At 37.2% G+C, this 26,809-nt stretch overlaps 3 protein-coding genes across 4 annotated transcripts; all 3 read right to left on the minus strand.

Annotated features, from left to right (window-relative positions):
- Positions 1 to 567: 567 nt before the first annotated feature.
- On the minus strand, positions 568 to 6,283 carry LOC139148967 (monocarboxylate transporter 2-like). Its single transcript, XM_070720441.1, has 6 exons — positions 5,691 to 6,283; positions 4,662 to 4,958; positions 3,976 to 4,307; positions 2,442 to 2,667; positions 2,068 to 2,211; positions 568 to 1,044 (listed from the first exon to the last, which is right to left on the minus strand). The coding sequence occupies exons 1-6, from the start codon at positions 5,884 to 5,886 to the stop codon at positions 893 to 895; spliced, it is 1,347 nt and encodes a 448-aa protein (XP_070576542.1). The 5' UTR covers positions 5,887 to 6,283; the 3' UTR covers positions 568 to 892.
- Positions 6,284 to 8,378: 2,095 nt separating this feature from the next.
- Positions 8,379 to 14,963, minus strand: LOC139148969 (monocarboxylate transporter 2-like). Of its 2 annotated transcripts, XM_070720442.1 has the most exons (6): positions 14,304 to 14,963; positions 13,225 to 13,521; positions 12,565 to 12,872; positions 11,004 to 11,229; positions 9,647 to 9,790; positions 8,379 to 8,727 (listed from the first exon to the last, which is right to left on the minus strand). In XM_070720442.1, exons 1-6 carry the CDS (start codon positions 14,497 to 14,499, stop codon positions 8,588 to 8,590), a joined length of 1,311 nt encoding a protein of 436 aa, XP_070576543.1. In that variant the 5' UTR covers positions 14,500 to 14,963; the 3' UTR covers positions 8,379 to 8,587. The 2 variants fall into 2 exon arrangements, with proteins under 2 accessions (XP_070576543.1, XP_070576544.1); XM_070720443.1 differs by lacking the exons at positions 8,379 to 8,727; positions 9,647 to 9,790 and adding an exon at positions 10,191 to 10,387 and having other exon boundaries at positions 14,304 to 14,645.
- Positions 14,964 to 16,609: 1,646 nt separating this feature from the next.
- Positions 16,610 to 26,286, minus strand: LOC139150568 (monocarboxylate transporter 3-like). The gene is made up of 4 exons (XM_070723004.1): positions 26,052 to 26,286; positions 20,962 to 21,270; positions 20,479 to 20,697; positions 16,610 to 16,782 (listed from the first exon to the last, which is right to left on the minus strand). The coding sequence occupies exons 1-4, from the start codon at positions 26,284 to 26,286 to the stop codon at positions 16,610 to 16,612; spliced, it is 936 nt and encodes a 311-aa protein (XP_070579105.1).
- Positions 26,287 to 26,809: the final 523 nt, after the last annotated feature.

Raw genomic sequence — 26,809 nt, forward strand, 5'->3', positions numbered from 1 at the left:
GTTTAAAAGAAAACTGAAAATGTACATGTTTTCCAGAGCATACTGTGTGGTTTAGTCATTGAGCGTCATAGAGCAAAGCACTGTTTTTGGATTTTGGCGTTATATAAACTTTGCTGATTGATTGAAAATCAAGATCGAGCAAAGCCTCTTAACCCTTTCAACCACTCTCGATTGCATGATCTTGCATGGCCATATTTAACGAACAAAAATTATTTGCTCTTCACGGAATCGAAGCGCTTTAACTATGTAATGATCGCCACAGCACGCAGATGTAGGCTGCCATTTCGCAATCCCTGTCGAAGTAGCAGATGGTGGTTGATCACACTGCTCACATAAGGCAAGCGACACGGCAACGCGTGTATATGGAAACCAAAATAAGTAATTCATGATGACACTTGGTCACGCTTAAAATATTCAAAACTGTGTACATCCGCTTACGCAAAAAAGTACACTCATATAAATGCTAACGCAAAAATCGCAAAAATAATATATATATATATATATATATATATATATATATATATATATATATATATATATATATATATATATATATATATATATATATATTGGGGTGTGCATATGCGTTTTATGTGTGAGTTGGTGGATGAGCAAGTGTACCACATGAACTCAAAATGGCCATTACATGTACGCCACATGAGTTCGATGCGATGAATAGATCTACAGATGAAGGTCATTCTAATCTTCACGTTTTAAAACTTGAACGCGATGTATATCAGACAGCATAGTCAATGTATTAGCTGTATGACATTTTAGAGTTGTGTCCATGCAGTTGGTCTCTTAATCGGATACTGTACCGCTCCAATTGTTAAAATTCCACGTTGATTGACATTATATGACATTATTTGTGATTGATATTATTCGACGTCCGTTATCTGTAAAATCTAGCCATGGACTCTCCGGTTCCAGCTTTTCCTCTTCTGAACCCGTGGAATACACAGGAAAATGAGTGTTGCCAAAATGTACAGACCCCACCGATGTAGAATGCGACGCTGAAGGACTGTGTGTGGTCGTATGTCACACCTGCAGAGTTATGAAGAAAATATTCTGTAAGAGAACTCGCGATGAACAATAAAAGTATTTATCAATCGTCCTTTAAAGTGGCATTATCCATTCCGTATTTACTTACAATTCTAGCAAGTATGAAAATTTAATGGATTTGATCACTTTCTCATCAGACTGAAAACTTAGGGAACACGTTTGACCATAGACTCCGTTTGATCAATTTTCACATTAAAAAAAAATGATGTTCTCAACCTTCTCCTACCGATTTGAAATACATAATGTAGTATTTCAAAAGCAATTACTTTAGTCTTCACTTGTTTTCAAACCAGACTACCATAAACGGTGTTACAATTAGTTACAAAATATTTTATCTTAGCGGTTGATGATGCTTTCTGCATCTGAACTCGGTCAGATAAAAGTTTTCTGACCGTGATAAACACAAGAACTTTACATTTGCACAATCACGCACACTTGGTTAACATATGTACGAAGGTTATAATTTATATTTCACATCGTCGTAAACCACGCGCCTCTTTACAGCAACAGCTCAGCGCTACCCGTCAATGGATTTTTGCGTAGGTCAGCGGAGCGGAAATTATTGCTCTGGCTCGCGAGAATGATATTTCAAAAGTTATTGTAACTTTTAACATTATCAGATGGTTTTCATCGGGGAAAATAAATTTACTTATTTATCCACTTATTTATTTACTTATTCATTTATCTTAAGCTGGCTTTCCCAGGTAAAAGTAAAATTATTATCACAAATGTAAGATTATTCTCATTTCATTCCTAATAACGAAATTAAAATACCTTATGGATTGTTTGTATTGTCATCAGGCCTGATAAACTCTCTTTCACTCGTAACACACTTATGACAACATATAGAGATTTCGCAGTACCTCTCAAACGGCTCCAAAACCCAACGGCGGGAGTATATGTAATATTACAAGTAGCGTCAAATATTGCTTCTAAACTAGTGAAAGGATTTCGTTATATCATGTGTCTGTGCCATAAATGTCGATTGTGACAGGCTATTCCTACCTGCAATACTTGGACCAACCATTACCGCAAGGCCACCTGCCACTACAGTCAGTGTCCAAGCCTCTGGCAATATCTCCATGCCAAAAAGATCCATACACGCTTTGAACAAGATTGAATTTATCACGCCCGTACAGAACCCAAAACCTACAAAACAGACAAAGTTTCTTTATTTTCTTATCAATAAAATATGTTCCTGATATTGTTTTCGATTAGGCTTACGATCATGCTAGTTGTACGGCAATGTTCTTTTGGAAAGGTGCTAAATTATTTTGAACAATTTCTTTTCATTGCACCATTATTATTAGCAGGCAATGATTACATCGCTTACTTCATTGTCAAAAACTGAAGTCGTTCTCAATTGTTTTAGCGCTTACCTGACACAAAAATCACCATCCCGGAGAAAGAGGTTATCAGAAGTAAACTGAAGATGCTAAGTGCCATCACTACGTACGATAGACAATAAAGGTAGATCACATGGAATGGAAGACGGTCACCGACCAAAGACGTAGTAATACGACCCAGTAGATCTGCAATGCCCATAACGGTGAGGGCAAAGGCTCCCCGCAATTCTGGAATTCCAATCGTTGTCATGAATTTTATCTGCATTCAAAGAAAATTGTATCATGAATTAAAACCTTTTTCGCGATTAAGTTTATCATAATCGTTTCAGACATCAACGTTAAAAGGGGGAATTTAGAGTCAGGTAAACTAATCGGATATCCAAAACACAATAACGATCATTGTTTCTCATAATTTGATGGAAGTTTGATTTGAATGATGACTGCGTGCCAGCTTAACATGATCCATACGTGCGTTGACTACAGATATCGGTGCGATCCACCTATTGACAACTCCGTATGTACAGCAATTTCGGTCCTCCGGCATATGATCAAGGAAAATTGGCCCGTACATCAAACAGGGTGTATGTTGTGCGCCATATTGGATTTTTGTTTCGCACATAGCTACGGTGGCAGTATAACACGAACGAATGACATCATGCATCCAACTTCCTGAATTCGTTGTCTTACATGTGACTATGGAAGGTGGAAAGCTCTCCACGCTGGAAGTGTAATAACACAAGTGCCTTGGTGCTCTTAGGATCCCACACGGGATCAATTTGTTCTCACACCCTGCGTTTTCGAGCGAATAGAATATTTTCGTGTCATAAATACTTTTTTGTCATATTCTGTCCCCACAATAAGGCGTGTATTGGAGGATGTCGCGTAGTGTAAAATCAAACTTAAGCACAAACATGGCACGAACTTCAAAATCAACGGGTTTCGTGGATCCCCCGTCGGTGACAAATGTATGAAGATAGACCGCAGTACTACATAACGAGTGCTTTCTTTGTCTTTTACATCTAAATATAATGTTGTTACTGAATGCATGCTGTTAAAGGTACGGCTATGATAATTACTCTTTAATAGGTATAAACACGTTTCGAACAGCTTTACTATAAATGAGTCAGAATCATATTTTTTAAGTGGAATAATATTAGCTAAAGAAGGTCTATAGATAGAGACAGAATTCCTAACTCTTGTGAGATATTCCATCTCCATCAATATTAACACATCTAAAGAAGGTCAAAGTTTTTCTTAAAAATGGAGTGAATAGTAATTTATAAGTGAACGACAATTAAAACGTACTATTTATTTTCACTTTGATCGCCCTTGTTTACCAACTTTTCGACACACACCAGATAATAAGTATTAAAAAGCTGATGGCTACGACGGTGGAATACGCGTCAGTTAAAAGTCATCCTCTTCTTCTTTTCGCGTGCCGTCATATATTTTTTCCGGCGCGGGTTAATTTCATTATTTTATGTTTCAATATCATGCTCTCCTCTTCCACACTAACTCATTTAAATTGCAAAACGTGTGAAAAATGTGGACGATATTTTTAACTTACCATATTAACAAAGGGAAATAGCAAGGACAGACACGCCAAGACAGTTCCGACAATCAAGAGCCACATTCCCGGTGCTTGAAAGGCCTTCTGAAAAGATATGACATATCGACCAAAAGTCTGCGGTTCTTGCACTTTGTTAGACCTAGTTGAACATTCCGGATGAAGGTTAGAAGATCCGACCTCTTTGCATGGTCTTTCACGTGGAACAGGGGAGTACGTCAAAACGCAGGGTATACCGACCACACACAAGACACCACTAAATATTCTGAAAGTGTGTCGCCACCCGATATGTGAGCACAAAACCTCGACCAGGGGATTGAAAGCCAGGGAACCTGAAGCAAATCAAGCATACAAAAGAAATTACAAGTAAAGCCACGTTATTTGGCGATACTTTCCAATAATCTGTGACTAATCTTTACGTTGATTTTTGCCGGTTAGGTCTGTTTCCTCTGCATATGCAATACCACAATGTGCAAACAATACCGACGCTGCGTAGCAATGTGATGTCTGCGGCCATTTTTGTAATAATCTCTGAATTATGATACGCATTATCACGTTATTGCCGCGTTGCAGTTTTAGGAGGAGTTTCGTAATTTATTGATAAAAATAAAATTGCATTGTCAGAATCGCTCTTTGCCGTACTCATTGTGCAATACCAGGATAAATTCTTCATTAAAAAAACTTACCTACACTCCAGCCAAGTGTAGCGAAACATGTCGCTCGAGCGCTGTTTTTCCGGGGAAAATATAGCCCGATCAAGTTCAGTGACGAATTGTCAATAAAATTTGTTCCGACTCCGTAAAGTAAGCTGTAGGTCAGGAATAGAAGACTGGGTAGCGTCACAAAAGATGACGCTAACATTCCCGTGGAACATAGGACGACCCCTGCAACTGCAACTTTTCTGTGTCCGTACCGTTTGAACAAGCCAGTCGATATTGGTGAAGCAATGAAAATAATGCCGAACGCCACGGAACCGATCCATCCTAACACGCAAATAAAACAAAACCCCAATTATCACAAAAAATATTTTACGGAGATGTCTTTCCTTTCAACTGATATAATGCCTCTGCGAGGCATGTATGCTCTTATCAGACGATCTTATCCGACAATATGGCTGAGTTTTGTGTGCAGATTTCAATTGTGGATAGAAGTTATTAGAACAATTTGCCTTTTGATTTTGGATTGTTGCGTTCAAGATAATATTAAAATGCAATTGATAACAAACATACAAATACCACTATCCTGGAATATCACAGAAAAGTCAGAAATGTATTTCCGGTGCGGTTCCATCCGATGTTAATCACTATCAAGGAGACATATTCGTGTATGTCAGAACTAATTCGCATCAAAAACAAATTTATCTATTTGGAATCTACCTAAATCTTCTTATTGCCGTCAATTTACTGCTTTTTATACCAGTTTTCTTGTTCGTAACGATTATTCATGCATTAGTCACCCTAGCGCGTTTTTTGTTCATTCGAATTGAGATTAGGGCTCGTGTTATGTATATCTGGAACTACCCCAGGAGCAGACGACATTATTAGGAAGGGCACTGGTTTTGTGAATTTACCAGTTATTGGTGACGTTGGCCGCATAAAGAATTTACAGTACATTATATATATATATATATATATATATATATATATATATATATATATATATATATATATATATATATATATATATATAAATGTATATATATATATATATCTTACCTGTTTCCAAATCGGTGATTTCATATTCTTCCTGCAGTTTTACGAATATTACACCGAAAGAGCTCGGGATACCTGTTACAGGTATAATGACGATGAATGTACACACTGTAACAACCCAGCCCCATTTGTTCTTCACCTCTACCATTTTCAGTTGTAAGGACTGCTCCGCGATTGTCCCTTTTCGATCAATCTGCATGCCACAGATCCACTGAGAGAGAAACTGGTATTTGAAGAAAGAACTGTTGCCTGTATGATCAATCGGATGACGGTACACACTGGTACACCACACTCCCTGAGTCTGTTGTTGAGCAATAAAGTGTAAAGTACACGTCCTTCGAAAGATGGCAAATGACGACTGTTTTAATTTCCATCATGGCCGACACAGACGGCAGGCGAACGCAACGAATGACAGAAAAGCAACTGGATGATTTTGTAGACCGATTTCTGAACAACGGTGCCAACGATGAAGTTGAAGATCTTACACGAGCTCAATTTCAGGGACTGTGGTACTTGTTAAATCCACTGAATAAGACGTCTGAGATGACTGGCCTTGTTGACACCAATCGCAACAAAACGTGAAGAATGTGAAGGCTATACTCTTTTCAGTTCGTGTACAAAAGATGGTTCCGCCTTTTCGTTTCATCAGAAATGGTAAACTTACAACCGGGTCACCGTCCTCATAAAGTTCATTGCATTGACAAAGTCCCCGGATGGACATATCTTAATCATTACATTACTTTTGCAACAAATCCCATGCAATATGGTTAATGCCCGTAAAAACATTCACAAGAATTACCGACCTGTTTCCAATCTGCCATTTCTTTCAAAGTACTTCAGAATATCGTCGCTGTCTAATCACCGATCACTGTAAAGAAAAACCTCTCCAGCCATCATTTTAATCAGCATACACAAAATTTCACAGTATAGGAGCTGCGCTTTTGAATGTGCACTGTGACATTTGTTCATCCGTGGACTTTGGCAATTATGTTCTAATCATTCTCCTTGATCTCTCTGCTGCGTTCGGTGAGATCGATCACAACTTATTGCTTCACAGACTGTCTCATCTTGGTATCTCCGGTGTTGCCCTCAAGTGGTTCCACTCGTACTTTATGCAAAAGGACCAGTCCGTCAAAATCAAGGATATCATCAGTGAAACATCAGAACCCAGTTTAGGAGTACAACAGGGCTCCTATGTCCTCTTTTGTTCACCATCTATATTGCTTCATTAGGAAAGCATGCTTCCACCAGTATGCAGACGACAACTAGCTTTATCTTTCATTTTATCATCGTGACTCTCCTGTAGCCTTGTCCTCAGTAGAAACCTGTATTCGTGACATCAAGGAATGGATGACTCACAATAAACTCCAGCTCAACGACCATAAAACAGAAGTCTCCCTGATTAACTCCAAGTTCAACTGTGCACCTGTTCCAGTCAACAGTGTCATTATTGGTTCTACTTCGATCGTATACTCGTCTCATCTTCTTGTAATATCGGCATGGTCTTTGACAATAATCACATGTCAAGTCAGCACATTAAGTGCAACTGCAAACAAATCTACAGCCATCTATGGATCCATCATGGATATATACGACGCTACCACACTTAATGAAGCATGCCAACCTTTATACATGCAACTTTCACAGCCAAACTTGACTGTTGTAATTCACTTCTATATAGACCCTAGATAACACAACAGACTTGTTACAACGAGCTCAAAATGCTGCAGCGAGAATAATCACACCTTACAGGAAATTTACGCCGATCACCCCAGTTCTCACCTATCTTCATTGGTGACCAGTTCGTCTTAGGATTGACCACGCTATTCACTACCAGATTCCAGTGTACATCCATGAGCTACTCCAGTCCTATATTCCAATTCGTACACTCCGTTCATCAACCAAGAAACTTTAACATCTACAACCTACAAACCATCACCGATGGTGGCCGAGCATTTTCATACCCTGCACCAAACTGTGAAACGCAATACCACTCGACATCAGAGAATTCCAAAACTTGGAAACTTTCAAACGAAAACTATATGTTCTCAAGAGCATACTGTATGGTTTAGTCATTAGTCATTGAGCGTCATAGAGCAAAGCACTGCTTTTGGATTTTGGCATTATATAAACTTTGCTGATTGATTGAAAAATCAAGATCGAGCAAAGCCTCTTAACACTTTCAGCCACTCTAGATTGCATGATCTTGCATGGCCATGTTTAACAAACGAAAATTATTTGCTCTTCATGGAAACGAAGCGCTTTAACTATGTAATGATCGGCACAGCACTCAGATGTAGGCTGCCATTTCGCAATCCCTGTCGAAGTAGCAGATGGTGGTTGATCACACTGCTCACATAAGACAAGCGACGTGGCAACGCGTGTATATGGAACCCAAAATAAGTAATTCATGGTGACAATTGGTCACGCTTAAAATATTCAAAACTGTCAACATCCGCTAACACAAAAAAGTACACTCATATAAATGCTATCGGAAAATTGTAAAAAATAATGTATGTATGTATGTATGTATGTATGTATGTATGTATGTATGTATGTATGTATGTATGTATGTATGTATGTATGTATGCGTATGCGCTTTACGTGTGAGTTGGTGGATGAGTAAGTGTAACACATGCACTCACAATGGCCATTACATGTACACCACACGAGTTCGACGATGAATAGATCTACAGAGGGAGGTCATTTTAATCTTCACGTTTTTAAACTTGAACGCTATGTATATCAGATAGTATAGTCAATGTATTAGCTGTATGGCATTTTGGTCCTTGCAGTTGGTCACTTAATCGGATGCTGTACCGTTCCATTTGTAAAAATTCCACATTGCGATTGACATTATATGACTAACCGATCGTTCGATGTCCTTTATCTGTAAAAATCTAACCATGGACTCTCCGGTTCCAGATTTTCCTCTTCTGAACCAGTGGAATACACAGGGAAACGAGTGCTGCCAAAATATACAGACCCCCACCGATGTAGAAAGCGATGCTGAAGGACTGTGTGTGGTCGTATGTCACACCTGTAAAGTTACGAAGAAATATATTCTGTCCGAAAACTCGCCTTGAACAAGGAAAGTATTTATCAATCATCCTTTCAAGTGGCATTATCCATTCCTTATTTACTTACAATTCTTAGCAAGTATGAAAAGTGAATGGATTTGATCATTCTCTGATCAGAGTGAAAACTTAGGAAACACGTTTGACCATAGACTCCGTTTGATCAATTTTCATATTTTTATAAAAAATGATGTTCTCAATCTTCTCCTACCGATTTGAAATATGTATTTCAAAAGCAATTACTTCAGTCTACAAGTGTTTTTAAATCAGACTATCGTTAATGTTGTTGGAATTTATTACGAAGTTTATTATCTTAGGCGTAGATGTTGCTTTCTGCATATGAACTCGTTAAGATAAATGTTTTCTTACCGCAAACCTGTAATTTGTTCACATGGTGGTAATAGAGACAGGCAATTTCATATCTGCACAATCACTCACACTTGGTAAACATAGGCACGAAGACTATATTCTTCGAATTATTGTAACTTTTACAACAAGTTTTACATCCGATCCGAGGGTTTTCATCTAGGAAAGTCAGTTTCTTTCTTTCTTTCTTTATTTATTTAATTATTCACCTATCTATGTTACGCTGGCTTTCCCTGGTAAAAGTAAAGACTGTATTCTTGTTCCATTCCTAAATCAAATTATAATACCATATGGTTTGTTGCATTATCATCAAGTCTGATACCCTGTCTTTCACTCTTAACACAATTACGACAACATTTAGAGATTTCGAAGTAGCTCTGAAACGGCTCCAAAACCCAATGGCAGAAGTATATATGATGTTATTGTAGCGTCCAATATCCCACTTAAACTAGTGTAAGAATTTGGTTAAATCGTGTGTTTGTGCCATAGATGTCTATCCTGACAGGCTATTCTTACCTGCAATGCTTGGACCAACCATTATACCAAGGCCACTTGCCACTACAGTCAGTGTCCAAGCCTCCGGCAATATCTCCACGCCAAAAAGATCCATACATGCTTTGAACAAGATGGAATTTATCACACCAGTACAGAATCCAAAACCTACAAAACAGACAAAGTTTCTGTAATTTCTGGGTAATTATATCTAATACGTCTGTGACTTACATTTCATGCATCTAGCAATCATCTGACTACTTTTACTCTCAGGATATTTACCTTTTATAGAGTTGGGACATACCATTGTACTATATTTCTGGGTGGTATTGAAATTCGATTTAAAATAATATTAGATGACAACAATTTCAACTCAGATCGTTTGTTCAACGCCGTAGATTTGCCAGCATTGACTGTGTTACGTGCAGAGAAACGAACAAAAGGGTGAACTCAGCAGTTAACGTTTAAACAAAATTTATTACGAAAATAAAACTAATTGCTAAGTTAGGGATAGAATACAAGCTTTAAAGTGTACAGACTACTTATCTCAGCTGGGACGGCAAAGCTCCAGTCTCAGAGTTGTAACAGTCAGTCGGATGAATGAACAGTCCTTTGGCTTGCAGGCTTGAAGCTGTACAAAGTCCACAGTATAAATCCAGCGTTGACAGTGAAGGTCTTGAAAAGTCTTGAGAATGACTACTGCTGGAGTTTAGTAACACACAAGAGACACGATCCCAAAAGTCTGACTGGAAGCTGTGCGCGTCCCTTTTATAAAGGCATATAAGAACAATCTAGAACTTTTATTGACATGCTAATTACTGTTCTAAAATTATCTCCCTTACACAACTAATCAACTTTCCAGAACATTCCAAACATGACTAATTGAATTCAAGGTTGTGAGGTCATCAAGGGCAGTGACCTTGAGAATGTTCTAGACTAATTGAACTCAGGTCATGATGAGTGTGGGGAAATGACCTACATAACAACTGTCCAACAGACAAAGATTACATCGCTTGCTTATGTTAGAGTAACTTGATATTTTGTCGGTGATTGGCCATGAAACAACAAAGTCCTGCTTCTTGTTCTTGAGAAACCAAATAAACTTTGATAGTACTGGACTGTTCTCATACTTTTTGTAACAGAAACATTGCATGTGATTAGCGGAGCGTGGCGCGAACGTGTTATCGTATATATATATATATATATATATATATATATATATATATATATATATATATATATATATATATATATATATATATATATATATATATATATATATTTTTTCACACAACTAACAACAGCGCCCGGACGCATGCAAATACGAATTCGAAGGACATTTTCAAATACTTAAATCGTCCTCATTTGTTGTAGCGCTTACCTGACACAAAAATCACCATCCCGGAGAAAGAGGTTATCAGAAGTAAACTGAAGATGCTAAGTGCCATCACTACGTACGATAGACAATAAAGGTAGATCACATGGAATGGAAGACGGTCACCGACCAAAGACGTAGTAATACGACCCAGTAGATCTGCAATGCCCATAACGGTGAGGGCAAAGGCTCCCCGCAATTCTGAGATTCCAATCGTTGTCATGAATTTTATCTGCATTCAAAGAAAATTGTACCATGAATTAAAACTATTTGCGCGATTAAGTTTATCAACATCGTTTCAGACATCAATTTAAAGTTAGGCAAAGTAACCGGATATCTAAAACACAATGGCGATCATTGCTTCTCATAATTCGGTGTAAGTTTGGCTTGAATGATGACTGCGTGCCAACTTAAAGTGATCCATACGTTTGCATGGCATTTACTACAGTTATAGGTGCGACCACGTATTGACAACTCCGTCTGTACAGCACTTTTCGTCCACCGGTATAGGGTGTAGGAAAATTTGCCAGTACATCAAACAGGGTGTATGTTGTACGCCATATTGGATTTTTGTATAATTTTATGCATATAGGTAATGTGGAAGTATGACATGAACGAATGACATCATGCATCCAACTTCCTGAATTCGTTTTCTTACATGTGGTTATGGAGGTGGAAACATATCCACGCTGGAAGTGTAATAACACAAGTGCCTTGGTGCTCTTAGGATCCCACACAGGATCAATTTGTTCTCACACCCTGCGTTTTCGAGCGAATAGAATATTTTCGTGTCATAAATACTTTTTTGTCATATTCTGTCCCCACAATAAGGCGTGTATTGGAGGAATTGGATGTCGTGTACTGTAAAAATGAAATTTAAGCACAAACAAGGGACGTACTTCGAACTTTCAAAGTGAACGGGTTTCGTGGATCTCCCTTCGGTGACAAATGTATGAAAATGGACCGAAGTACTATTTTACGAGTGTTTTTTTTTTTTTCTACATATAAATATAATGTTGTTACTGAATGTTGTTTACAGGTACGGCTATGATAATAACGCTTTGATAGGTATAAACACGTTTCGAACAGCTTTAAGTATGAAGGAGTCAGATCATATTTTTCTACGGGGAATAATATATGTCAGAGAAAGGTCATTCTTGCAAATGGTATTTCCATGATAACATGAACCAGTATTTACTTACAATTAAATATGTATTTGAGAGACATTAGAAATATCATCCCGCACGTCTCACACTTTTTTAGAATTATTGTCGCACACATTTCAACAACACACACATACATACGTACTTGTCTGTAAGGCGACATGTCAGACGATTGATCAGTAAGCGCGGTATTGTCAGATAGTAGTCTTGCATACGTCCGGCTCTCTAACTCTTATGAAATATTGCATCGCCACCAATATTTAACACATGTAGAGAAGATCAACGTCTTTCTTAGAAATGGAGTGAATTATAATTTACAAGTGAGCGACAATTTAAACTTACCAATGACGTTCACTTGGATTGACCTTTTTAAACCGCTTTCCGACACAGGTCAGATAACTTACCATGTTAACAAAGGGAAATAGCAAGGACAGACATGCCAAAACATTTCCGAAAATCCAGAACCACATTCCCGGTGCTTGAATGGCCTTCTGAAAAGATATGACATATCGACGAAAAGTCTGCGGTTCCTGCACTTTGTTAGATCTTTCAATTGAACATTCCCGTCCGAGTCTTTCACTTGGAACAGGGGAGTACGTCAAAACGCAGGGTATACCGACCACACACAAAACACCACAGAACACTCTGAAAGTGTGTCGCCACCCGATATGTGCGCACAAAACCTCGACCAGCGGATTGAAAGCCAGGGAACCTGAAACAAATCAAGCATATAAAAGAAATTCCATGTGCAGCAACGTTAATTTGGCGATGCTTTCCAATAATCTGTGACTAATCTTTACGTTGATTCGCCGGTTAGGTCTGTTTCCCTGCATATGCATTACCACAATGTGCAAACAATACCGACGCTGCGTAGCAATGTGATGTCTGCAGCCATTTTTGTAATAATCTCTGAATTATGATACGCATTATCACGTTATTGCCGCGTTGCAGTTTTAGGAGGAGTTTCGTAATTTATCGATAAAAATAAAATTGCATTGTCAGAATCGCTCTTTGCCGTACTCATTGTGCAATACCAGGATAAATTCTTCATTAAAAAAACTTACCGACACTCCAGCCAAGTGTAGCGAAACATGTCGCTCGAGCGCTGTTTTTCCGGGGAAAATATAGCCCGATCAAGTTCAGTGACGAATTGTCAATAAAATTTGTTCCGACTCCGTAAAGTACGCTGTAGGTCAGGAATAAAAGACTGGGTATCGTCACAAAAGATGACGCTAACATTCCCGTGGAACATAGGACGACCCCTGCAACTGCAACTTTTCTGTGTCCGTACCGTTTGAACAAGCCAGTCGATATTGGTGAGGCAATGAAAATAATGCCGAACGCCACGGAACCGATCCATCCTAACACGCAAATAAAGCAAAACCCCAATTATCACAAAAATAATTAATGGAGATGTTTTTCCTTTCAACTGATATATTGCCTCTGCGAGGCATGTATGCTCTTATCAGACCATCTTATCAAACAATATGGCAGAGTTTTGTGTGCTAAATTCAATTGTGGATAGAAGTTATTAGAACAATTTGCCTTTTGATTTTGGATTGTTGCATTCAAAATAATATTTAAATGCAATTGATAACAAACATACAAATACCACTATCCTGGAATATCACAGAAAAGTCAGAAATGTATTTCCGGTGCGGTTCCATCCGATGTTAATCACTATCGAGGAGACATATTCGAGTATGTCAGAACTAACATGCATCACAAACAAATTTATCTATTTATAATCTATCTAAAATCTTATTTCCGTCAATTCACTGCATTTTATTGCCAGTTTTCTTATTCGTAACGATTTCTCATGCATTAGTCACCCTAGCGCGTTTTTTGTTCATTCGAATTGAGATTAGGGCTCGTGTTATGTATATCTGGTACTACCCCAGGAGCAGACGACATTATTAGGAAGGGCACTGGTTTTGTGAATTTACCAGTTATTGGTGACGTTGGCCGCATAAAGAATTTACAGTACATTATTTTTCATATATATAAATATCTATCTATCTATCTATCTATCTATCTATTATCTATCTATATCTATATATCTATATATATATATATATATATATATATATATATATATATATATATATATATATATATATATATATATATATATATAACTTACCTGTCTCGAAATCGGTGATTTCATATTCTTCCTGCAGTTTTACGAATATTACACCGAAAGAACTTGGGATACCTGTTACAGGTATAATGACGATGAATGTACACACTGTAACAACCCAGCCCCATTTGTTCTTTACCTCTATCATTTTCAGTTGTAAGGACTGCTCCGCGATTGTCCCTTTTCGATCAATCTGCATGCCACAGATCCACTGAGAGAGAAACTGGTATTTGAAGAAAGAACTGTTGCCTGTATGATCAATCGGATGACGGTACACACTGGTACACCGCACTTCCTTAGTGTGTTGTTGAGCAATAAAGTGTAAAGTACACGTCCTTCGAAAGATGACAAATGACGACTGTTTCTAATTTCCATCATGGCCGACACAGACGGCAGGCGAACGCAACGAATGACCGAAAAGCAAATCGTCGATCTTTGTAGACTAGGACCGATATCTGAACAACGGTGCCAACGATGAAGTTGACGGTTTTACACGAGCTTAACTTAAGGCACTGTGGTACTTGTTAAATCTACCGATCGCGACTTCTGAGATATGGCCTTGTTGACCCCAATTGCAACAAAACGTGAAGAACGTGAAGGCTATACTGTTTACAGTTCGAGTACCAAAAGGTGGTTCCGGCTTTTGGTTTCATCAGAAATGGTAAACTTACAACCGGGTCACCGTCCACCTAAAGTTCATCGAAATAACAGAGTCCCCGGATGGAAATATCCTATTCATTGAACTATTTTGCAAGTAATAAATATCAGCAAATCCAATGCCATGGTCTATGCCGATAAAGATCAAGATCAAGCAAAGCCTCTTAACCCGTTCAACCACGCGAGATTGCATGATCTAGCATGGCCATATTTAGCAAACGAAAATAATCTGCTCTTCAGGGAATAGAAGCGCACAGCACTCAGATATGTAAGCTGCCAAAGTAGCAGATGGTTTTCAGTCAAGAGAAAGAAGACCCTTTTGGCGGCTCTAAGGGCAAAATAATGTATAAATTTCCTCCAGTTCCGCCTTGATACGATACCATAGAATCAAGTAATTATTTATAAACACTCAGTATTTATTAAATTTTACTGTACGGGTATTTAAAGTATTTATTACAAACAAGGAGTGTTCTGGGTCCTTTGGTTTAGCAACCTTGACGTCAATACCTGATGTGCTATTTTTTAAACCAGAGTCAAAGCACATGAAGTTCATGTTTGACTAAATTTACATCCTCCAATATTAAATCTTTCGATTCTGAGAAAATTGTGCGAAAACAAAACGTTCGGTCGTATCTAAGACATGTGAGCGTCAAAAGTCGAGACATTTTGTATACGTACAGTGAAACCGTTACAATACGGCCTTGGGTAGGTCAACAAATAGTTTTAAGGTAAACAAAATGTCAGAAAGGTCAGAAAAGCTGGAGTATAGGAGTTAGATGAGAAAAGCACAGAGACAAATACATCTACGATTATATAGCACAAAAATAAATTATAAATACAGTAAATATAATATAAAAATTAATCATATTTCATTATTGGCTAAATGATGGTGATGTTCTTCGGTCATATTAGGTTTGACATTGTTGTTGACTTGTATTATTTGAGAAGAATTAATGAACATGTGGTTCAGTGACTTGAAATATCCTGGAAGAGTTCAAAAGTTGTATTTTCAACATCGCTTACAGTCAGATCGGATAAAGAAAGCGATGACCAAATTTCTATAACATAACAGCAATACATGCTAGCGAGCTCATAGCTTTACGCTGAACGAGGCAGAACCCAAGTGTCTTATAATGTAGGGTTACAACTGACAATCATTACGTCATTCATCAAAATAATTCAGGTTTGCAATTAATTTCAAGGGTGTATCTATTACAACAAATGCTATGCTATTTTAACCTTCAAACCCGGCCTGTCTTTTCATAAAACTTTGTACATCGTACAGCGAACACTCCAACACCACAATCATGTGATAACATGTAAGCTTTGGCGGGCTACTATGAGCTCACGAGAGTGTCTGTGCTTCACTAAGAGAAACAGCACGGTTATCTGTCTGATGAACGTTTTTAGATATATTACATAGCGAAACACCTTAACAATCTGTAAAGTTAAGTCGCGCACAACTAGCAAACTCTTCAATTTGATGAAGGTGGCTAGAAGGAGGTAAGAAGAAGAAGAAAGCTTACTCTTTCTATCAGAGCCGTGAGAAATCTTCTCACGCAGTCATGCAGCTTCATTCTATGCTCGTTTACTTTACCTTACTTGGACGAGTCGTGCTGCACGCCCGATCTACATCAAATCTCATGGAACTTCTAATTCTGTTGCCGAATATCAATTAATTCCGAGGACATTTCGTTGCTGCTTCGCCCTCGATCGGGTCTTATGAAGGGATCGACCACAACAACCAGAAGACCAGCGGACACAGAACACACACCGTAGAAATAGAACGAGTTGTCATAATCACCGGTTTGGTCATATATCAAACCTGAAAAAATCGTGTTAGATTGTTAAAGATAATGAATATAGTTTTGAAGAGCAGTGATTCTGATAATTTATACGCTCATTGCTGCTAAAAGTAAAGTAGTTTGCGCCTTCCAAAACGAAATTAGAAAATTGGGTTCATTCACAATTTTCAAATGATTTCTTTATCCCACACACAGCAATTATCGGTTTCTCCTCATGTCCGTTACTCTTGCTGTTGAAAAAGCCCTCTGCGCAAACAACTATGAATCACAACAAAACAGTTCACTTCGACTTTCTTAACGTAAATTCTATACATTTTTAAGTCGGAAAGGCGGGAAAAACTGTTCAAGCACGCCAAAATTGAATAGAAAAATTAGAGTTTTAGTAAATTGAAAATAGGAAACGGTGAATGTTGGAAAAACAGAGCCCCTGGTTTGCAGGAGGGAAATTTGAATGACTGCATAGTGCGATCCTCTCAGCGTTGTGTACCAAGAGAGCGTTCAGTTATTATTGGTCAGGGTGGGCCGGCAAATTCTTCCTGTGCATGAGTCAAAATAAATGAACCCCCTACCCATTGTACAAAAAAATTAATGACCTCCTTTTAAGATTACACTAATTTCACAACTCCCACCCCAAAACATTGCTTGATTAAAGTTGCACTCACAAACACATCTGTAGAGGGGGCGATAGAATCCATAAAAGTTCTCGGTTTATTTCAAATGCCCTACCTAACAAACTCACAATGCATTGAAATTTCCCTTCTGACTTGCTATAATTTTGAAATCCCCCTAAAAAGTTTGGACTAATATTACAGGTAGGTTGCAATTTTTGCGCAAGCATTTTTGAAGGGTATGATGAAATATCACGCATGCCTTTTGAGAAGGGTCACCATTTTCTGTGTAACTATAGAGTGCAAAATATGGCCGATGTACCTGGTAGTGCTTAATCCTAAAATATCAAATCATAATGCATGGACGTCTGTCTAATGGGCAAATTATAACATTTGTCCCATAAAAACAAGCTATATCAGTCTGTAAATTAAAACATGTTTGATAATTCATGTAAATGCACTTTTAAGTGGCTGTTAAAAAGTGTGTGTGTACAAAAAATTTGATTTTGGGATTTCATTGATAATGTTGATTCACTATGCATAGAAGTCTATGACAAAACTATGAATAATAATTTTTCAAATAAAACTAGCAATCTATGTGCATTTATGGATGTTTCTTAAGGTTCCAAGACAAGAAATTGACCTTTGATTTTGGGATTTCATCGATAATTCACCGATAATGTTGATTCACTATACATTGAAGTGTATGATAAAACTATGAATAATATTTTTACAATACTTAACTAAATCTGTGCTTTTATAAGTGTTTGGCAATGGATACAAACATGCTTGATTCATATAGGGAATTGAAAGTTCAGATGTGGACAACAATTTCAGCCAAACGGTATTATTTCACTCCTCATGGTGGTCTACAGGTAAACTATTAAATATTTTTCCTGGCAAAACTAGCAATATTTCTAATATGCAAGTAATAGGAATTGTTCATTACCCTCAGCGAAGTCGATTTACAAAGAGACAAGCCTGTATAGAGTTGCCAAGGTAACATGTTCATGTGACAGATACTTGTACTTTTATTCCGATTTACACTTAATGACTTCAGAGAATGAAGTCATGCAGCGAATTAGTTTTATTTCTCAGAATATTTTTAAACATTGAAACTGACCCCCTCTGTGCTGTTTGAATAATACATGACCCCCTCCCCCTTTGCAGTTTTCAAAAATAAAGTGAAACGCCCCCCGGATTTAGCCGGCCGACCCCTGGCCTTAATAACGGAACACTCCCCAATTTCTAACATCACGAAAGGTTTTCAATATACAGGATGAGCCAAAAAGTGAATCATAAAGACGATGAAACAATTTGAAAATGAACCCTATTTGAAATTTGTTTACTGAAAATGCACATTTGCTTATTTGTTGGCCGTGTTGTGCAATGGACTAGCAAGAAATCTTGGTTAATACATTGCTTATATTCAAATCTCGCAACGGGGAGTCATACATAATGAGAATACATATATACAAGCGACCTAGCGGCCGATGTAGCTCCGCCGTGTTTATGTAGAGAATAACTATTTTTGACACATGTTGATGAAGAAGATGGAAATCTTTGATAGCTCAATGCAGTGGCTAGAAAAAAGTGGCTAAAATAGCTGCAAAAATACACAATTGAAGATTTGATCATACTTTTAATATATCACATCGGATCATCCCCAAGAACATGTCAACCAAAGCTATCTGATGAGTTTTTGGAGAATAAAATTTTCTGACCAAAATGGCAACAATTGCCCCCCAAAATAAAAATTGCAGATTTCATCATAATTTCAAAAGATCAAATACAGATCATGTGTAGGAACCTGCATATCGAATTTCAAAGCAATCAGACCAGTACTTTTCTAGAAACACATTTTTTGACCAAAAATGGAAAAATTGCCAAAATTGCAAAAAAATACGAAATTGCAGATTTCCTCATTATTTCAATAAATATCGTTTAGTTCATCTATTGGAACCTGTATACCAAATTTCAAAGCTATCAGATGAGTAGTTGTGGAAATACAATTTTTTGACCAAAAATGGCAAAAATTGCCCCAAAAATATAAAATTACATATTTCATCAGAAATTCAATATATATTACTTAGTTTATCTATAGAAACTTGTATACCAAATTTCAAAGCTGTTAGACCAGTACTTTTTGAGAAACACATTTATTGACCAAAAATGGCAAAAATTGCCCCAAAAATACAAAATTGCAGGTTTCATCATAATTTCAATAGATATCATTTAGTCCATCTGTAGGAACCTGTATACCAAATTTCAAAGCTATCAGATGAGTAGTTTTGGAAATACACATTTTTTGACCAAAAATGGCAAAAATTGCCCCAAAAATACAAAATTACAGATTTCATCAGAAATTCAATATATATTACTCAGTTCATGTATAGAAACCTGTATACCAAATTTCAAAACTATCAGATCAGTACTTTTTGAGAAATACATTTTTGGACCAAAAATGGCAAAAATTGCCTTAAAAAATGCAAATTTGCATATTTCTGCACAATTTGAAGAAATCTGAAATAGATCATCTAAAGGGACATATGTACCAAATATCAAAGCTATCTGACTGGTAGTTTTGAAGAAGAAGAGTTTTAAAGATTTTTTAACCAAAAATGACAGAAATTGCCTTAAAAATACAAATATACAAATTTCACCACGATTTGAACAAATCTGACTGAAGTCACCCTAAGTAAACTGCAGATCAAATTTCAAAGCAATCGGACAAGCGGTTTTTAGAGGAGAAGATTTTTTTACCAAAAACAGCAAAAAATGCCCACAAATACAAATATGCAAATTTCACCACGATTTGAATAAACTTAAGTGAGGTCACCCTAAGTGAACTGCATATAAAATTTTAAAGCAATTGGACTTGCGGTCTCAGAGGAGAAGGCAATTGTTGACGGACGACGACGACGGACGACAACGGAAAATCAACCTATTGGATAAGATCCGCGTCGCTGAAGCGGAGCTAAAAATTAGTGAAATAAGAAAGAATAATGAAAAGTATTGGGAAAACCGAGTCCAAATATCCGTCCCTGCGGCGCATTCCATTATAAATCCCACAGGACCAACATTGGATAGCTTGTCTGTAGAACTTACCGGCTACTATTGGTCCGATGAAACAACCTATCGCCATGAACAGAGTGGCCAGACCTATGGCTGAAGTTACTTTCTGGTTTCCTACGATGTCCCTCAGCACCTGGCTCTCTAAAGTTGTCATCACACCATTTGAAAATCCCAAGAGAGCGACGTATACCGCATAAGATGCGTAAGTTTCCATGAAACCACTGACAATATTCAACACTCCCGAGAAGTAAACTGTGAACCCGAATAAATACATACTATTGACACATGCTATGCAGTTAGGGGCTAATCTGCCAACTGCACCTCCCATTGCGAATACAGAGATGAGAAAAGATAATTGCTGTAATGGTGCAAGTTGGAGAGCTTGTGCGCGTGCGTACCAATGAGGTAGAGTTCCAAATATACCAAGTCCTATACCCACGGAAAACACACCAACGTAAACGACGTATTGTTTGTATTTTATGAAAAGGTTTAAATCGAGTTGTTCGGCAATCTCACATATCCGTGTTGTCCCTCTCTTGTTTGGTAAAATAGTTGTTTGTAAAGGGTCAAAGGTAGTGTCTGAAGTGTCTTCTGGTGTTTTGAAGAAAAGAGCGCAGATGCACATCTGTAAGTTTACTCCGGCAAACAGGAACAAGGTTTCACGCCATCCGTACGTGTTTATCAGAAACTGTAACATCGGACCGAGTGCTAGAGCTCCAACACTACTACCCATCACTGCCATTGAATTGGCCAGGACGTATCTTTTCTTAACGTACAGAGCAACGATACCAAGACATGGACCAAATATGAAGGCGTACCCAATTCCTGTAGAGAATGAACAAAATAATGAGAATAGCATTAAGATTTAATATCTCAATATTTAGGCGGTTTGCTGCACGCCATCCGTCCATTGACTCAACCACGATTCCACTGGACCGCGATTCAACCAGTCATTCCCTGAATGAAATTTCCAGAATCAGATCTTACATACTCCAAGACTGACGAAGACGATGAGAGAGGGGAAGAGAATCAAAGAAAGTCGTAAGTTTCCCAGGTATGAAAACTGCATGATATAATAACTCTATTAACAGAGCAACCAGTCTTGAAAAATTGTTGTATTAAAAAAATAAATCAACTATGCAAATGAAGTTATAATCAAAGTTTATAAATACGACCTATGTCAGAAGTCCCGACCAATGTCAATACATTCAGTGTCGATATAACTACAATTTTTTTCATTAAATAATCTCATAAGATGAAAATCACCATTATGCATCCATTAAACTGTATACCTAAGAGTTCCAATCAACATAAGTGAGTTCAATTTAGATATTTTGCCTTGTTATGGAAATTCATTTAAAATGCAAATGAGCTAATTATCATATGAAACACTCATCAAACTGTCAGCATAAAGTTCCTCCAACCTGGACTACTTTGCCTTTGAAGTCTGACCAAATTCATTGCATTCACTTTTGATATAACTCCTAGCTACAAAAATTCATTCAATATGCTAATGAGCAAAATATTATTATAATGTGCCAATCAAATTTTCTACATAACTAAAACTATTATAAGTATGATCAACGTACTTCTGAACTCAGATCAAATAAAGTACATTCAGCCATGAGATATCGCCTAATTACAGAATCATGCAAATAAGGTATTTTTATGTGCATTATTCATCAAACTTTCAACATAACTAAAATTCATTTTGACCAGTGTAGCCCAGCAGATCGAACTGATTGCAGTGCATTAAATACCTCATTAAAGAGGTTAATGAAATATGTCAGTCATCATCAAGCTTTCGGCATTACCTAACCTAACTATGACCAATATACGGAAGAAGCTAGATCAAAATCAGTACATTCAGCTTTGATAAGTATCATAGTTGTAGAAATTTATTAAATATGCAAATAGGATAATTTGCGATCCTTATTAAACAATAAGCATAACTAAATTAAGTGTGAAAAATATAGCTGATATGTCCAATCGAAGTCATTATATTCAGTTTTGATATACGGCCTAATCACAGATACTCAAATTTTACAATTTATGTGTAAATTCTGCAAACATGCAAAATAGGAACTGTTTCTGTATTACACCTATTAAACTTTCAGCATAACTAAAATAGAGCATAAACAACGTACCTCCGATATCCGATCAGAAATTCCATGCATTAAGTTTTCTTTCTTACTGTGATTCGTCAAATATGTAAATGAGCCTATAATCAGTAAGCCATGCTCATCAAACCTAAACATGAGCCATCAATATAAAAATAACGGACGACGGTCGAACGCGCTAACCATTAAGGTTTACCTATGGGCAAGGGCTAGAGGAAAGCCAAAAATTAACGGACGAGGCTTGCACAGCCCGTTAATTTTGGCTTTCCTCGAGCCCGCGTCCATAAATAATCATCATTGGTCAGCGTGAAGTCTGTTATTTACATTGCATTATCAACGAACCCCCCAAAACCGTCAAAATTTACGAAAATTTTCCGTGCAAGACCCCAGAACTTGTCAGTGAGTAGTGCGCGCTGCAAACATTTCGCAAATCCGGAGATTCTGTTGAAAAAGTGTCTAAATTTGGCTCACAAGTGCTTCATTTTATTTTGTGATTGATTATGATCTTTGTGCAAATCACAGTTTTCCTTTTAGCTGTAAAGTTACTATGTTTACGATATTATTCATATTCACGGGCATGTAAACAAACCATTACTGCGTATTTGTGGTCAGTCACGTCGTTCAGCTCGACTAATTAAAATGCGATGGACAGGGCATGGTAATATAATATAAAATATTACATTAAATTTCCTCCACCAGTTCGTCATGTTAGCGCAAATGATCAATTGTTTGATTTTTGTATTAATTATGCAAGCAATAGAAACTCCAGCAGCTGATCAGATCTATATCTATCATGGACATCCAAGATACAAAATTTCATCACTTTCAGTTGTAACACGATTGGAACTAATTTGGGACGATTGGAATTTCATTTTTGTTTTAATTTCTCAAAAGTGTTAGGTGCAAGATAGTTGAATGTTGTTATAATACAAATTACTCATAAAAACAAGTGTAACTTCAAAAGAAAAGCAGATGAGATTACATTGCTAGATTACATTTACATTACTTCACCATCCAATTATCACAAATTAGTTCCAATCGTGTTTTGTGAGCTTTTTGAGTTAAGAGTGGACACAAGTAGTCAAGGACACTCACACATAATATATTACTTGCATATAGACTTTCAAAGGGAGCGATGGCACGGCCAACTTTTGTGGGTAACTAGTATATCATGGCACAGTGGGGCAACTGTCATAATTATAAACGTGAGAATAGACAACTCATACACACATACCACGAAGAGGAAAGTACGTGACTATCATTTCACAAGGTTGCTTGGATGGTATGGGGCTAGGCTGAGCAACAAATAGTGCACTTAAGATATTTGACCGCACATATTTTAAACGTTCTTGAATTACTGCATATCAGTCGAAACAACCAATAATTCCAAACTGTGATCACACTGTCAAACCATGCATCCATAACACGAATCAAAATTGACCACTTCATTGACAGACAGAGGCATAACCTTGTCAAGTCAATAGGAGACGGTGTCCGAACTCTGCATTTTCAGACAATCGTCGGTCAAAATAGTTTAACGTCCAAATCAGGGATCGAAAATCTACGCTGTATCGAATGTTCCCTGCTGAAAAGTCTGCATTGGGTGTGAAAGGGGATCCAAACCGCCGTACATATCGAATTGGAGTGCTCTTCAACGGTAGACGTCATCCAGTGCAAAAACTTAGCGAGTACAGACTTATCGAGCGGATAAATTTGCATTTATTCTACTACGTTCGTTTTTCTTCGAGTTGGTTTCGATCAAAGTTGGATTTAAGGTAGATGAATACGAAGCAGGGTAAACCGATTAAGTGGATATTCCAAAGGAAATACGATTGACGGAGAATATGCTCGATGTACCTATATGCAAAATCGTAGGATTTGACGTGTTCGTTCGTACAGAAATTCTATTCTCACCACCGCAAAAATAGCGTAAATGGATCGGTGCTCACATTGTACAAGACCTGATGTAAGTTTAACATACTAACTTTGAAAGCAATTGGGCCAGCCGTTTAAGAAAATATATTTTGTAACACATGAGAACTTGGACGAAAATATTTACGTATGCAAATTTCACCAACATTTTATCAAATCTGGATGAAGTCATCTACAATCAAATTCAAAACTATAATGTATCAGAACAGTACATTTTGAGAAAAAAATTGTTTTATCGAGGATGATAAAGTAGTGCAAAAGTTGTATGTACCCAATCAAACCTCGTTAAATACAAAATAAAACTACATCTACATAAATTTAAAAGTCATGTTGTAGTTGTGTAAAACTATATCGGATAAAAGTACTTAACTAAAACTAGAAAAAAGAAACCTAGAACAAATTTCGAAGTTCTCTGGATAGTAGCTTCAGCGAAGATTTAAAAAGTAGTTGGTGCAGTTCAAGTTACATTTTTGTGTGGAACAATTTCGTAATCTCTGGACTTATTTGCATATTTCAACTGGCATATTCATTTTGACCTTGCAATCTAAAATAAGAGTTTTTAAATTTGACGGACACACATACTACCGACATTCTGAAGTACTGTCGTACTGACAACCAGGCAGACATATAGACAATAATAATCCAAATCTGCACATGTATGCCACACTACTTTATCCTTGCACATAGTTCGAAAAAATCGACTCAGGGAAATAGCTCCTCAAGCTGTACACACATAACAATAGGGAGATAAAACGTACTCAGAGATATTTGAACCGAAGGCAATTATTTGCTCAAGGAAATAGAGTTCGAAATGGGCGTCATAAATAAGAAATCCACGGAATATTTTATTCCACTATTATTGGTAAAATTATGTCACCTCACATTACCCTTTGGATTTATTTCAGACTTCAGAATAAACTCAATTTTTGATTATTTGCCTTACCTACTAAAACTCCAAATGTTATATTTATAACTTCGAGGCTTGGGGCATACGAACTGAGAAGGTAGCCGACTGTTGAAATTAAACTTCCAATCATTACGGTGACGCGATGACCATAACGTCTTGTACTCACATTGGCGATTGGACCTGAAATCAAATTAGAAACAACACTGTACTTGATTTGTGGACGATGAAAATAAAGACTACGTGAACAAAATGATTAAACAGAAAGAACAATATACGAAGAAACTACAATGACTTGAACTTAAAATACTTAAAAAAACCAATCGATAAATAGTCGTCAAGGTAATGAGCACCTCGAAAGTGAAAGACTTAAACTTTTGCTCAAACTTTCCCCCAGGAATCTTTCAACCATTTTCTTTCAAAATCAAGAATCTAAATCGGGGGTCAACGTGCAAATTTTTGTACAAGAGAAATAATGGAGAAAAATAATATTTTCGATTTTCAAAAAAACTACGACGATGAAAGTTTTTCTTTCTCCTTAGGCTTCAAAATGAGCCCAACAAGTGGTAGATCAGATAAAATTGGAAAAGTTTGAGAGTCCAAATATCTGTCCCGGAGACGCATTCTACCTTAAAATCAATGCCTCTTACCACAGCCGAACTGAAAAAGGAACACTAGTGATATAAGCATTGATGTACATTCCGAACTAGCACCAAAATCCTTCTGCAGAGCCACAAACACGGGTCCGATTGCCTGATGCACACCAAGTACAAAAATGTTACAAGCAAATGATGCGATGACAACCATCCAACCATAGCAGCCACCGTCTGGATGATGTTGAAGTGCAGTAACACAGGCAGCTTCTCCCTCGACAAGACAGGCCATCTTTCAAGTATTCCTGGGGCTGACAATTCAACTATTGACATGGCTGGGAATTGATCTTTTGTTTTATGACCTTGCATTGATGATAGGTATGTCTATTGACACGGTATACGTTTGGATCACATTCAATTTTACATTCCATGAGGTTGTCTAGACCACTGAAATAACGAGGTCGAACAGGCAGAAAGATCTAATCCAAACGACCGCACTGTTTGCGAAGTTGGACAAAGAAACGGCTGATTCAACCCTAGAGTTTCTCTACAGTCCATAACTTCCGTTTATGATTGACCCAAGCTCCGATTCTAAAATGCTAACAACTTCGCATAACTTTGAATAATATTCATCAAAGAAAACTTTATCAATGATCATGATAATGATAAAAATACTAGAATACACGAATAGTAAATAACAATCCACATTAAAGTTAGCACCAGACCGGTATGATAAAATGTGTAAAGAAAGTTCAACGACTATGTATGTGGGAATGCCAATTTAAAACCAATTTAAGAGACTTATTTTGAATGCG

This window comes from Ptychodera flava, chromosome 14, assembly GCF_041260155.1.
Source record: "Ptychodera flava strain L36383 chromosome 14, AS_Pfla_20210202, whole genome shotgun sequence".
In the NCBI taxonomy this organism is placed as follows: Eukaryota; Metazoa; Hemichordata; class Enteropneusta; family Ptychoderidae; genus Ptychodera; species Ptychodera flava.

What these genes read in the sequence shown, in the direction of transcription:
- LOC139148967 (XM_070720441.1), bottom strand. Translation starts at nt 5,886, where the DNA reads ATGCAGATTGATCGAAAAGGGACAATCGCGGAGCAGTCCTTACAACTG. An exon ending in TACACTTGGCTGGAGTGTAG is followed by an intron (nt 4,308 to 4,661) that starts GTAAGTTTTTTT and finishes GATTTGCTTCAG; the next exon opens with GTTCCCTGGCTTTCAATCCC. An exon ending in GATGGTGATTTTTGTGTCAG is followed by an intron (nt 2,212 to 2,441) that starts GTAAGCGCTAAA and finishes TCTGTTTTGTAG; the next exon opens with GTTTTGGGTTCTGTACGGGC.
- LOC139148969 (XM_070720442.1), bottom strand. Translation starts at nt 14,499, where the DNA reads ATGCAGATTGATCGAAAAGGGACAATCGCGGAGCAGTCCTTACAACTG. An exon ending in AATCACCGATTTCGAGACAG is followed by an intron (nt 13,522 to 14,303) that starts GTAAGTTATATA and finishes TTTGCGTGTTAG; the next exon opens with GATGGATCGGTTCCGTGGCG. An exon ending in GGTTGGTCCAAGCATTGCAG is followed by an intron (nt 8,728 to 9,646) that starts GTAAGAATAGCC and finishes GTAACTTTACAG; the next exon opens with GTGTGACATACGACCACACA.
- LOC139150568 (XM_070723004.1), bottom strand. Translation starts at nt 26,286, where the DNA reads ATGGCCTGTCTTGTCGAGGGAGAAGCTGCCTGTGTTACTGCACTTCAA. An exon ending in CCTTTTTCAGTTCGGCTGTG is followed by an intron (nt 21,271 to 26,051) that starts GTAAGAGGCATT and finishes CATTCTCTACAG; the next exon opens with GAATTGGGTACGCCTTCATA. An exon ending in CATCGGACCAATAGTAGCCG is followed by an intron (nt 16,783 to 20,478) that starts GTAAGTTCTACA and finishes CGATTTTTTCAG; the next exon opens with GTTTGATATATGACCAAACC.